Source organism: Manis javanica, chromosome 13 (assembly GCF_040802235.1).
Source record: "Manis javanica isolate MJ-LG chromosome 13, MJ_LKY, whole genome shotgun sequence".
NCBI classification, from domain to species: Eukaryota; Metazoa; Chordata; class Mammalia; order Pholidota; family Manidae; genus Manis; species Manis javanica.
Window position 1 is genome coordinate 89,513,482 of NC_133168.1, and position 14,644 is coordinate 89,528,125.

The 14,644-nt window shown below is 44.3% G+C and overlaps 1 protein-coding gene and 1 pseudogene across 1 annotated transcript in view; one reads left to right on the forward strand and one right to left on the reverse strand.

The window, feature by feature from the left end:
• LOC108400354 (uncharacterized) overlaps positions 1-18 on the reverse strand; it is a 43,801-nt gene extending 43,783 nt beyond the window's left edge. Inside the window, exon 1 of the mRNA XM_073219492.1 lies at positions 13-18. Coding sequence (XP_073075593.1) covers positions 13-18 — 6 coding nt within the window. The remainder of the gene's footprint in view (positions 1-12) is intronic.
• A 1,239-nt stretch (positions 19-1,257) lies between these two features.
• Positions 1,258-14,644, forward strand: part of LOC140845416 (putative olfactory receptor 1F2) — a 42,591-nt pseudogene continuing 29,204 nt past the window's right edge.

The following is a 14,644-nucleotide window of genomic DNA, read 5'->3' on the forward strand; positions in this document are numbered from 1 at the left end:
CTGTCGTCCCACGCTCATTGGGCGGGAAGGCCTTCTGACGGAGGCGGGACTGCGCGGGACGCTGCACGCTCATGGGCCGCGAGGGCTGTCAGGCGGGGACTATCATTTTGTTCAATGTACTTTATAATTTTTCTTGAGATGACCCACGTGTTATTTTTATTTACTTATTTATTGATTGTGGTGTCATCAATACACAATCACATGAGCTACAATGTGGTTACTAGATTCTCCCCATTATCGAGTCTACCCACAAACCCCATTACAGTCACCGTCCATCAGCGCAGTAAGATGCTAGAGTTATTACTTGTCTTCTCTGTGTTTACTACCTTTCTCGTGTCCCCCCGCTACATTATGTGTGCTAATCGTAATGCCCCCTTGCCCCCTTATCCCTCCCTTCCCACCCACCTCCACAGTCCCTTTCCGTTTGGTAACTGTCAGTCCATTCTTGGGTTCTTTGAGTCTGCTGCTGTTTTGTTCCTTTAGAAAGATATCTAGAAAATCTCCAGTCACTTGAAAATTAAGTAACTTAATAACACGTGAGTTATTTACAATAGCCAAGAAATGGAAGCAACCTAAGTGTCCATCAGTAGATGAATGCATAAAGAAGAGATGGTGCATATACACAAAGAATATTATTCAGCCATAGGAATAAAACGAATCCTACAATTTGCAACAACATGGACGGAGCTAGAGGGTATTATGCTCAGGGAAATAAGCCAGGAGGAGAAAGACAAGTACCAAAAAATGATTTCACTCATCTGTGGAGCATAAGATCAAAGCAAAAACTGAAGGAACAAAACAACAACGGACTCACAGAACCCAAGAATGAACTGACAGTTACCAAAGGGAAAGGGACTGGGGAGTGTAGGTGGGGAGGGAGAAGGGGAATGAGGGGCATCGGGATAAGCACACATAATGCAGGGGGTTACGGGGTGGGGGGGCGGATACAACCCGGGGACGACCTATAGTGACTCTACAGGGTCTCACTACGCTGATGGACAGTGACTGTAATGGGGTTTGTGGGGAGGCTTGATAATGGGGGGAATTTAGTAACCACATTGTTGCTCATGGGACTGTGTATTAATGACACCACAATAAAATAAGTAAATAAATAAATAAAAATAACACGTGGGTCATCTCATGAAAAATTAGGAAGTACGTTGAACAAAATGAAAGTCCCTGCCTGACAGCCCTCCCGGCCACTGAGCGTGCAGCGTCCCGCGTAGACCCGCCCCCTTATGAAGGTCGGAGTGGCCAATGGGCGCGGGGCGTCAGGCTCAGGCCCTCCCCCGACAGACGGCACTCGAGACCAATGAGGGAGCTGTTCCGAGGAGCAGGTAGCCATTGGGCGTGAGCGCAGAAAACGTAACTCCGGCGGCTGCGTAGTAGCTGCAGGCGCCGCAGCCTCCACATTGAAGAGTCAGTAGGTTCGCGAGCGCCACGAGGAGGTGCTCCCGCGGCTCATTACGTGCTCCGGTGCGCCGTCCGTGTCCGGGCGCCTCCGGCCGGCCATCCGTGCCGTCCGCGCAGCAAGCCCGGCGGAGCCCTGATGGTGGACCCGCGCTGTGCTCGGCTGCGCCTTCCTCCCGGCGCGAATGGCCCGGCGGCACCGACCTCGCCCCCCGCCTCGGATCGCTCCCTCGCGCCGGCTGGGCCCCGGCGCCGCACTCGGCCCTTCGCGGCTCTCTCTCGCCGGGCGGAGGGCGGCGATCGGCCCGGACTTGGAGCCGCTGCCCCGGCCGGACCTGCGCTCGTCCAGCTCTGCCGCCTCCAGCCTTCCACCGTCGGACCTGCTGCGGAGCGTCCAGAGCGGGCCCCGCTTCAGGGGTGAAGGCGACAGGGACAGCTCTGCGGGCCGGAAGGTACGTGGCCGCGGGGCCCGGAGGGGTCGCGTGGACCCCTGCCTCCGCCTGCGGGCGCGGCGGACCGGTGAGGGGGTGGCCGTGCGAGGGGTTCGGCGAGACGCGCGTGGCCCGCTGGGCCGTAGGGCGGCCGACGCGGGTGGGGGGCTCGCGGGGTCCGGCCTGAGGCCGCGCCGCCGACCTGCCACCGACGCCCGGGCCGGGCCGCGCAGACGGGGAGTCCGACGGGCGTCTTGCCCTGTGCGCCGTTTTCCGTCGGCGGCCTCGGGGGCGAGGGCCGGGCAAGCCGACGGTCGGGTGGGACCTGCGGCGGGGCGGCGGGTGAGGCCGCCGGAGGCAGCTCCTCCAGGAGTAACAGCTGTTTCCTGAGGCTCCTGTCGTCCTTGTCATTTGGGATTACCGGTGCCGTTTCCTTGCTGGTCATTGGTCTGTTCAGGTTTTCTGTTTCTTCCTGGGTCACCCTTGGAAGGTTGCATTTTCCTGGAAAGTTGATCATTTCTTCTAGGTTGTCCTGTTTGTTACTATATAACTTTTCATAGTATTCTCTATTCTTCATATTTCAGTGGTGTCAGTAGTGATTTTTCCTTTCTCATTTCTGATTCTGTTCATGTTCGTAGACTTTTTTTCTTGATAAGTCTGGCTAGGGGTTTATCTATTTTGTTTCTTTTCTCGAAGAACCAGCTCCTGTTTTCATTGATTCTGTTGTTTTATTTTCCTCAATTTTGTTTATTTTTGCTCTAAACTTTATTATGTCGCTCCTTCTACTGACTTTAGGCCTCATTTGTTCTTCTTTTTCTAGTTTAGTTAATTGTGAGTTTAGACTGTTCATACGGAATTGTTCTTTCCTTAGGTAGACCTGTGTTGCAATATACTTCCCTCTTAACACCGCCTTTGCTGCGTCCCACAGATTTTGCGTTGTTGAATTATTGTTGTCATTTGTTTCCATATATTGCTTGATCTCTTTTTATTTGGTCATTGATCCATTGGTTATTTAGGAGCATGTTGTTAAGCCTCCATGTGATTGTAGGCTTTTTTGTCATCTTTGTGTAATTTATTTCTAGTTTCATACCCTTGTTATCTGAGATGTTGGTTGGTATAATTTCAGTCTTTTTGAATTTACTGAGGCTCTTTTTGTGCCCTAGTATATGATCTATTTTTGAAAATGTTCCGTGTGCACTTGAGAAGAATGAGTATCCTCCTGCTTTTGAGTGGAGAGTTCTGTAGATGTCTGTAAGGTCCATCTGTTCTAATGTGTTGTTCACTGCCTCTGTCTCCTTATTTTCTCTCTGGTGCATCTGTTCTTTGGAGTGAGTGGAGTGTTGAAGTCTCCTAAAGGAATGCATTACATTCTATTTCCCCTTTTAATTCTGTTTCTATTTGTTTCACATATGTAGGTGCTCCTGTGTTGGGTGCATAGATATTTATAATGGTTATATCCTGTTGTTGGATTGACCCTTTTATCATTATGTCATGTCCTTCTTTGTCTCTTGTGACTTTGTTTTAAAGTCTATTTTGTCCAATACAAGTACTGCAACCCCTGCTTTTTTCTCCGTTAGTTGCGTGAAATATCTTTTTCCATCCCTTCACTTTTAGTCTGCGTATGTGTTTGGGTTTGAAGTGAGTCTCTTGTAGGCAACATGTAGATGGGTCTTGTTTTTTTATCCATTCAGTGAGTCTATGTCTTTTGATTGGTGCATTCAGACCATTTACATTTTGGGTGATTATCTATAGGTATGTACTTATTGCCATTGCAGGCTTTAGATTCATGGTTACCAAAGGTTAAAGGGTCCCTTCCTTACTATCTAAGAAGCTAACTTACCTCACTTAAGTATGCTATTAGGAACACAATCTAAAGGTTGTTTTTTTTTTCCTCCTCATTATTTATATATTAGGTATCATATTCTGTACTCTTTGTCTATCCATTGTTGTTACCTCTGGTGACAGCTATTTAACCTTAGGAACACTTCCATCTATAGCACTCCCTGTAAAATATGCTGTAGAGATGGTTGGTGGGAGCTAAATTCTCTCAGCTTTTGCTTAACTGGAAATTGGGTAATCCCTCCTTCAAATTTAAATGATAATCTTTTTTAAAAATTTATTATTATTATTATTATTGTATGATTAATCTACAATTACATGAGCAAATTGTGTTTACTAGACTACCCCAATCAACAAGTCCCCCCCTATACCCCATTACAGTCAGTGTCTATCAGCGTGGTAAGATGCTATCGAATAACTACTTGTCTTCTCTGTGTTGTACAGCCCTCCCCATATCTCCCCTACATCATGTCTGCTAATAGTAATGCCCCCCTTTTTCCCCTTATCCCTCCCTTCCCACCCATCACCCAGTCCCTTTCCCTTTGGTAATTGTTAGTCCATTCTTGGCTTCTGTGATTGGTCTGCTGTTTTGTTCCTTCAGTTTTTGCTTTGTTCTTAAACTCCACAGATGAGTGAAATCATTTGGTACTTGTCTTTCTCCTGGCTTATTTCACTGAGCATAATACCCTCTAGCTCCATCCATGTTGTTGCAAATGGTAGGATTTGTTTTCTTCTTATGGCTGAATAGTATTCCATTGTGTATATGTATCACATCTTTTTTCCATTCATCTACTGATGGACACTTAGTTTGCTTCCACTTCTTGGCTATTGTAAATAGTGCTGTCATCAACATAGGAGTGTATCTGTCTTCTTCAAACTGGGCTGCTGTATTCTTAGGGTAAATTCCTAGAAGTGGAGTTCCTGGGTCAAATGATATTTCTATTTTAAGCATTTTGAGGAACCTCCATACTGCTTTCCACAATGGTTGAACTAATTTACATTCCCACCAGCAGTGTAGGAGGGTTTCCCTTTCTCCACAACCTGGCAACATTTGTTGCTTGTCTTTTGGATGGTGGCGATCCTTACCTACTGTGAGGTGATATCTCATTGCGGTTTTAAGTTGCATATCTCTGATGACAAGCGATGTGGAGCATCTTTTCATGTGCCTGCTGGCCATCTGAATTTCTTCTTTGGAGAAGTGTCTGTTCAGCTCCTCTTCCCATTTTTTAATTGGATTATTTGCTTTTTGTTTGTTGAGGTGCATGAGCTCTTTATATATTTTGGATGTCAACCCTTTATAGGATCTGTCACTTATGAATATATTCTCCCAGACTGTAGGATGCCTTTTTGTTCTATTGGTGGTGTCCTTGGCTGTCCTTTTCACCTTGATATGGTCCCACTTGTTCATTTTAGCTTTTGTGTCCCTTGCCCGGGAAGATAGGTTCATGAAGAAGTTACTCATATTTACGTCTAAGAGATTTTTGCCTATATTTTTTCCTAAAAGTTTTATGGTTTCATGACTTATATTCAGGTGTTTGATCCAATTCAAATTTACTTTTGTGCATGGGCTTAGACAATCATCCACTTTCATTCTCCTACATGTAGCTCTTCACTTTTGCCATCACCAGCTGTTCAAGAGGCTGTCATTTTCCCGTTGTGTGTCCATAGCTCCTTTATTGTATATTAATTGACCACGTATGTTTGGATTAATACCTGGACCTATTGTGCTATTGTGTTCCACTGTTCTGTGGGTCTGTTTTTCTGCCAGTACCAAATTGTCTTGATTACTGTGGCTTTGTAGTAGAGCTTGAAGTTGGGGAGCGAGATCCCCCCTGCTTTGTTCTTCCTTCTCAGGATTACTTTGTCTATTCGGGGATTTTTGTGGTTCCATTATGAATTTTAAACTATTTGTTCCAGTTCGCCAAAGAATGCTGTTTGTATTTTGATAGGGATTGCATTGAATCTGTAGACTGCTTCAGGCAGGATGGCCATTTTGACAATATTAATTCTTCCTAGACAAGAGCATATGATGAGTTTCCATTTGTCAGTGCCCTCTTTAATTTCTCTTAAGAGTGTCTTGTACTTTTCAGGGTAGAGTAGGTCTTTCACTTCCTTGGTTAGGTTTATTCCTAGGTATTTTATTCTTGTTGATGCAATTGTGATGGAATTATTTTCCTGATTTCTCTTTCTGCTAGTTCATCATTAGTGTCTAGGAAAGCAACAGATTTCTGTGTATTAATTTTGTATCCTGCAACTGTGCTGAATTCAGATATTAGTTGTAGTGGATTTGGTGTGGGGTCTTCAGGGATTTTACTGTACAATATCATGTCATCTGCAAATAGTGACACTTTGACTTGTTTTTTACCTATATGGATGCCTTGTATTTCTTTGTTTTGTCTGATTGCCGTGGCTAGGACCTCCAGTACTATGTGGAATAACAGTGGGGAGAGTGGGCATCCCTGTCTTGTTCCCGATCTCAGAGGAAAAGCTTTCACCTTCTTGCTGTTAAGTATGATGTTGGCTGTGGGCTTGTCATATATGGCCTTTATTATGTTGAGGTACTTGCCCTGTATACGCATTTTGTTGAGAGTTTTTATCATGAATGGATGTTGAATTTTGTCAAATGTTTTTTTCAGCATCTGTGGATGTGATCATGTGGTTGTTGTCCTCCTTTTTGTTCATGTGCTGGATGCTGTTGATGGATTATCGAATGTTTTACCATCCTTGCATCACTGAGATGAATCCCACGTGGTCATGGTATATGATCCGCATGATGTATTTTTGAATTTGGTGTGCTAATAGTTTGTTGAGTTTTTTTTTGCTCAGAACCACTTTTATTTTTTGTCTCTTCAATATACCAAGTGTTTTTCCCACATCTGTTGCATATAAAATGTGTGTTCACCTGCTTTTTTTTTCACAAGGCTCCCCTGATCTCAAGGAAGTGGCCAATTGGAGTTTGTCTCCTCTTCTCTGTGGTCCACTGATTTCAGCCTGTACGTACTGATTCTAGACTCTCCATGTGGTGCACCAACAGCTCAGGTTAAATTAACTTGAGGACAGTGTTTGAAAATGCAGAATTACTCACACTTTTTTATGCCTGTTATTAAGCATTGTTTCCAGACGTTCAATCTTAATTACAGTGAGCTTCCCTACTGGTGGCTCTCAGTAACAGGAAGTGTATTGTGTGAGCTGACTGGAAAAATAAATAGAAGGAAAGAAATTCTTTATAGCACATTGCCTTTGTAAAACTAACATCTCCAGTGTATTGAATAGAGTCTGGTCTTCACCAGCCTATCTAAGGTTGGTCCTATAATCTCCATGGAAAATTTACCTTCGTGAGTTCATGCTTGATAGGAAGAACTTACAATAGATACATGCTGATACTTATTGTGTATTTCCTGTGCAATGGGAATTGTGCTAATCATGTTAAATTATATACTATGACGTTGGCTCTGTTATCCTTCCCTATTTTAGAAGTGAAGAAACTAAGGCTATTCAACAGTTAATCTGTGGCCTTATAACAGTAAGTGGAGCACTATGTTAAATTTAGCTGTATCTTACCACAAAGGTAATGGTATTAACTCTGATGCTCTTCCTTCCTTCCTTCCTTCCTTCCTTCCTTCCTTCCTTCCTCCCTCCCTCCCTCCCTTCCTTCCTCCCTCCTTCCCTCCCTTCCTTCCTCCCTCCTTCCCTCTACAATTACATGAAGAACATTATGTTTACTAGGCTCCCCCTTCACCAAGTCCCCCCAACAAACCCCATTACAGTCACTGTCCATCAGCGTTGTAAGATGTTGTAGAATCACTACTTGTCTTCTCTGTGTTGCACAGCCCTCCCCAAGCCCCCCCATTATACATGCTAATCGTAATGCCCCCTTTCTTTTTCCCCCTTATCCCTCCCTTCCCACCCATCCTCCCCAGTCCATTTTCCTTTGGTAACTGTTAGTCCATTTTTGGGTTCTGTGATTCTGCTGCTTTCTTGTTCCTTCAGTTTTTCTTTGTTCTTATACTCCATATATGAGTGAAATCATTTGGTACTTGTATTTCTCTGCCTGGCTTATTTTACGGAGCATAATACCCTCTAGCTCCATCCATGTTGTTTCAAATGGTAGGATTTGTTTTCTTATTGTGGCTGAATAATATTCCATTGTGTATATGTACCACATCTTCTTTATCCATTCATCTACTGATGGACACTTAGGTTGCTTCCATTTCTTGGCTATTGTAAATAGTGCTGCGATAGACATAGGGGTGCATCTGTCTTTTTCAAACTGGGCTGCTGCATTCTTAGGGTAAATTCCTAGAAGTGGATTGTTGAGTATTTTTGCATGTATGTTTGTCAGCGATATTGGTCTGTAATTTTCTTTTTCTGTGGTGTCTTTGCCTGGTTTTCGTATTAAGGTGATGCTAGCCTCGTAGAATGAGTTTGGAAGTATTCCTTCTTCTTCTTTTTGGAAAAGTTTAAGGAGGATGACTATTAGATCTTCACTACATGTTTGATTAAAGTCAGCAGTGCAGCCATCTGGTTCAGGTGTTGTGTTCTTAGGTAGTTTTTTGATGACCAGTTGAATTTTGTTGCCAGTAATTGGTCTGTTCAGATTTTCTGTTCTTTCTGGGTTAGCCTTGGAGGGTTGCATTTTTCTAGAAAGTTGTCCATTTCCTGTAGGTTATCCAGTGTGTTAGCATATAATTTTTCATAGTATTCTCTCATATTCTTTGTATTTCTGTGGTTTCTGAAGTGATTTTTCCTTTCTCATATCTGATTCTGTTTATGTGTGCAGACTCTTTTTTTCTTGGTTTGTCTGGCGAGGGGTTTATCCATTTTGTTTATTTTCTCGAAGAATCATCTCCTGCTTTCATTGATTCTTTGTATTGTTTCATTCTTCTCGGTTTTATTTATTTCTGCTCCAATCTTTAGTATGTTCCTCCTCCTGCTGACTTTGGGCCTCATTTGTTCTTCTTTTTCTAGTTGTGGTAGTTGTGAGTTTAGACTGTTCATATGGGATTGTTCTTTCCCGAGGTAGGCCTGTATTGCAGTGTACTTCCCTCTTAGCACGGCCTTGTCTGTGTCCCACGGATTTTTGCGTTGTTCAGTTATTGCTGTCATTTGTCTCCATATATTGCTTGATCTCTCATTTTATTTGGTCACTGATCCGTTGTTTATTTAGGAGCATGTTGTTAAGCCTCCATGCGGTGGAAGGCTTTTTCATTTTATTTGCGTAATTTATTTCTAGTTTCATACCCTCGTGGTGTGAGAAGCTGCATCATTTTTGGGGGCTCGTCCGGGATAACTTCGGAGGTGAGTATAGGCATCCGAGCCTGCCTTTTCTTTCTTTTCTGTCCTTATAGGAGGAAGCCGTCCATGGTGCACAACATCGGGCGCTCGTCAGCCACTTAAATGGGACTAGCCCGGCTGCCTATCTCAAAGTCTCGAGCGCCAGGTTCCCCTGCGTCTCCCTCAGTGGATCCCCCATCTCCCTTGGGAGCCGGGCAAGTCACCTGAGTGGAGGCCAGGATTCCCCTTCAGAGGCATCTCCCTGGATGCGAGGCACTGAGGAAGGCCGTGGACACCTGCGAGAGTCTAGGCTGAGGCTGTGCTTCAGCGGCTTCTCAAAGGCCCGCGTCTCTGGAATCAGACCCCGACAGCCCAACTGGGTATCTGTGAGGAGTGTCCCTCTTTCTGTCTGCCTGACTTCCAGCCTGCTTCTCCGGGCCGCCCCAGCCTCTGGGTGAGGCAAGGGTGCTGTTTACTTCCTTTACTCGCTCGATGTGTGCCTCCAACTTCGTCAGTGCCACGGACCCCGATGCTCAGCACCGCAAGGTAGGAGATTATGCTTCACTCTTTTTCCTGATGAAATGCTGTGCCTTTTATCTCACAAAAATGTGTCCTGTTCGATGAAGAATGCTATTGGTATTTTGATGGGGATTGCATTGAATCTGTAGATTGCTTAAGGCAGGATGGGCATTTTGATAATATTAATTCCTCCTAGCCAGGAGCATGGGATGAGTTTGCATTTGTTAGTGTCCTCTTTCATTTCTGTTAAGAGTGTCTTGTAGTTCTCAGTGTATGGTAGGTCTGTCAGTTACTTGGTTAGGTTTATTCCTAGGTATTTTTATTCTTGTTGATGCAATTGTGAATGGAATTGTTTTCCTGATTTCTCTTTCTGCTACTTCATCGTTAGTGTATAGGAAAGCTACAGGTTTCTGTGTATTAATTGTGTATCCTGCAACTCTGCTGAATTCAGATATCAGTTCTAGTAGTTTTGGAGTGGAATCTTTAGGGTTTTTTATATGCAATATCATGTCATCTGCAAATAGTGACGGTTTGACTTGTTCTTTACCAATCTGGGTGCCTCATATTTCTTTGTTTTGTCTGATTGCCGTGGCTAGGACCTCCAGTACTATGTTGAATCACAGTGGGGAGAGTGGGCATCCCTGTCTTGTTCCCGATCTCAGAAGAAAAGCTTTCAGCTTCTTGCTGTTAAGTATGGTGTTGGCTGTGGGCTTGTCATATATGGCCTTTATTATTATGTTGAGGTACTTGCCCTGTATACCCATTTTGTTGAGAGTTTTTATCATGAATGGATGTTGAATTTTGTCAAATGTTTTTTCAGCATCTGTGGACGTGATCATGTGGTTTTTGTCCTCCTTTTTGTTCATGTGCTGGATGATGTTGATGGATTATCGAATGTTTTACCATCCTTGCCTCACTGAGATGAATCCCACTTGGTCATGGTATATGATCCTCTTGATGTATTTTTGAATTTGGTGTGCTAATAGTTTGTTGAGTTTTTTTGTTTCTTTTTTTGCTCAGAACCACTTTTATTTTTGTCTTTTCAAGATACCAAGTGTTTTTCCCACTATACCTGCTGCACACACATTAATATATGTGCATAAAGATAGATTTTTCCTTTAGAGAACACACAAAATACAAAAAATTGCCATTGCAAATCTGAACTGTTATCATCTGGAGCATATGAAATGTGTGTTCCCCTGCTTTTTTTTTCACAAGGCTCCCCTGATCTCAAGGAAGTGGCCAATTGGAGTTTATCTCCTCTTCTCTGTGGTCCACTGATTTCAGCCTGTACGTACTGATTCTAGACTCTCCACATGGTGCACAAACAGCTCAGGTTAAATTAACTTGAGGACAGTGTTTGAAAATGCAGAATTACTCACACTTTTTTATGCCTGTTATTAAGCATTATTTCCAGAAGATCAATCTTTTAATTACAGTGAGCTTCCCTACTGGTGCTCTCAGTAACAGGAAGTGTATTTTTTGAGCTGACTGGAAAAATAAATAGAAGGGAAACCATTGTTTATAGCACATTGCCTTTGTAAAAGTAACATCTCCAGTGTATTGAATAGAGTCTGGTCTTCACCAGCCTATCTAAGGTCCCAGCTCACTCCAGGGGGAGACACGAGAGTCTGTGGTAGGCTCATTGTCTAGGGGATATATGCGCAGTTGAGGATTTTCAGGAATGGGGGTAATGGGCTAGGGATGCAGACTTGTTGAGTAGTCCCAGAATGCTCATTTTTGCTGAGGAACAGAAGAAATTTGCTGCTGTGATTCTTTCTCAGTATAGCATTGTCCCTCTGGGAGAGTGTCAATTAAGACCACCTGCCCTGACCTCAAGGTGGGCTGGGTTGTTCCCTGTTTGCTAAAGTATGTTAAGAATCTTACTTCTTAACTTTTTGAGATGTTTATAGCACTTGTTTACTAAATGAATCATTTGCTCAGGTTGCGGATTACTTGGTTAGGATCAGAGAAATAAACACAGTATATAGGTACAGTTACAAATAAGCTGGGCCTTTTGGCAAGCTAAGGTAAATTTTAGTGTCATGATCTAACTGATACAGAGAAGTCCCAGGTTATGCTGAGAGACTCTTCTTCATCTGCAGAACACGCAGACATTCCAGGCCGAGTCGCTCCTGGCCTTTTGAGCTTGAACTGATTTCACGGAAGAATGTCTATGTTCCTACTCTGGTATCTTCACCCTGGAGAGTTAGTGTGACTGACTGCGTAATGCTTATCACAGAGTTTCGCTAGGGACTCCTTCGCACATTGTTACATTGTTCTGACTGTAATGATCTTGCTCTGCTTTTTCTCTGGAGGCCCTCACCCTACTCTGCCTAAACCCACGGTCCCTTGTCTCACCAACACCAAATTCAAAAAGGTGCTCTTACCTCTAAGTAACTCTTGTTATTTTCCAGAGGCCCCCTGGAACATGCCAGAGGAATTTTTTCTCCTCATTAGGGAAAATTTGGCTAATTTGGCTTACATTTATCTCATCTATAATTACCTGGAAAGCACTGTCAAAGGAATAATGCTAAACTTTATTCAGTGTTTTACATTACAGCTTTTCCAAATATCCTTATATCCACTGTCTTATTGTAAGTTTTCCTCAGCTCTTTAACCATTGTAAATTGCAAGTCTTTTGTCATTTATAGTTTCTTATTCCTAAACTGGTAAAAAACTAGATGCCAGCAGTGGTGCTTATCTGGGGGCGAGGTCGTGTCTGTTACAGGTCCTCGCTGGCTCCCCACACAGCTGGTCAAACGTCATCATACAGCGGTCAGCTCCCAAAATGAGGGTGAAAACCACCCTGCAGAAGTCTGCGTCCCTCGGCACCCAACATCACCTACAGCCTCAGTAAAAGATAGAAGGGGGAGAGCTCCCAGCTATGCCCAGCGTTTTGCGCTGAGGTTTTTCCAATCTTTTCATCTTTCTTCCTGTTTGCTGGTTCTGTGATCTTTCTCCTTCCTTCTCAAACCAAATTTTTTCTGAAACTTCACTACTGTGTTGTTTTGGAAGAAATATCTTACATTATAAAAAATGGCCTGAGTTCCTCAAAATGTATTACCTGAGCTGGGACCGTGCCGGCTGGCAAGGGATCCCTAAAGCAGGTACTGGGCACGGAGGCCATGGAGGCATAAACAGCCAAGAAGACAGAAAACCGACGCCGCCTCTCACCCACATGCCTCACTTCGCCCTGATTGGCCCCAGAGGATGGCTGGCTAGCCAGAGACGGGTAAGATTCCTCAAGGGAGGAACAACCTAAGACAGGCACAGTCGCAGAGGGGCCATCAGGAGAGAACTTGGGGGCCAACAGAGGTGAGGCGCAGATCCTCACCGCCCCCCGACTCTGCAGAGGCCTGAATCTTCACCATCTCCGAGCAAAGTCTCCTCCTCCCATGGCTGCGTCGCTGCCCAGGCTCAGCTTGAGACAGGGACCCTGGGCTTAGACACAATAGGGTGAGGGTGGGGGCCTCTGGAAAAAGCAAGGCAGGGTAATTACAGTCAGAGCAGTGTGACTACGTGCAAGGAAAGCCTCTATCAGAACTCTGTGTTAAGCATTATGCACAGTGAGATCAGTAATATTCCCCGGGTGAAGGAAAGTAGTCTGTGTTTTTATTGTGCTAATTGTTTGTAATCATGTGTAAGATTTACTTTAGCATGCTAAAAGGCCCAGGTTGTTTTTCTAACTTTAAACCTATATGCTGTTTTTCCTCCTTCATCCCGTAATCAAGTAATTTGCGAACTGGACAGTTCACTTAGCAAGCTAGCCCAGCCATAAACAACAGCATAGTAAAGACAAGAAAGATTCTATCTTAAAGCTAAGATTGCATTTTAAAACCCAGGAAGTTAAGAAGTAAGATTTTTAATGTCCTGCCAGTGGGTTTCAACCCTGGGCAAAGTTCACTATGGATTCAATGTGACCAAAGAAATGACAGTAAAATGTTCTTGGGGTGAAGGGGTTATACCCAACTTTCAATCACTAACATCCCATCCAATCAGAGCGAGTCTACATGCAGCAAGTCCTCTGGGACTCTGCCTACACAGCCATCCCACACAGACATCCTCTGGGGCTCTGACCTCAGTGCTGCCACCACTCCAGCCTCTGCTCTGCTCTCCTGCAGCCTCGCAGCTGTGTCACCGTGTCACCCAGAGCACTGGGTGGAAGCTCTTTCTATAGAGTCAATAGCAACATATTGCCCAAACATGTGTAGTGAGCTAGCTGACGAGGCCCAGGTGAGAATCCTGGACACAGGAACTTCCATTTTATCCACACTTAACATACTCTTTAGCGAACATACAATAACTCAGCCCACCTTAGAGGTAAGGAAGGCAGTCTTAATTGATATGCTCCCACATGCATCCCACATGCATCCGAGCAGTGTATTTCTTGTGTTAAGCTAATTTTGCAGAATTACCCAGAGGACTGATAAGAAACTTCATGTCTCAACAAAGAAAAACATCTTGAGACCACTTAACAAGTCCACACCCCTAGCCCTTTGTCACATTCCTGAAAAATCCTTAAAAGGGGGAACCGGCAACCTCTCAGTGTGCCTCTCTCTCTGAGGTAGCCCACACTACTGTGTTCCTGCCCTTCAATTCTTGGTTGCGGCAGGGACAAGAACGGAGGAAAAGACACAAAGCCCTCCTAACAGGAGTCCCAGGCCAGGGGAGGGATGGGGGAAGGACACGGCTGGGAGGGCAGGAGGAGAGGGGTGCCCCAAGCATGGGAACACAGAGCTTGGAGAGTGCAGAAGGGAAGCCTGGAGGAAGAACAAGGAGAGGAAGAATGGCAGCAGCTGGGGAGGGAAGCCACAGAGCCTCAGTGGTAGTGACGCAGGGACTGTGGGTGCAGACCGAGTAGGGGGCCTCCGGAATAAAACCCCTACTGAAACTCTATATGAAACAATTAAGCAAAGTCAGTCACATTAATTCTCTAAAGTGATATAAGCATTCTTCTGTGAGATTGATGAAAACTAAAAGCCCAGGTGTAACTTGACCTGAAATGTTTGAATATCCCCCAGATAGGAAAATACCTCAGCATAGCCCTTGTCTTCATTGTGTCAGTTAAATGACACTATTGTAAAATTTACTTTAGCCTGCTAAAAGGCCCAGCTTATTTTCTTTAACTTTACCCAGATGCTGCTTTTCTTCCTCTAGCCCTAATCAAA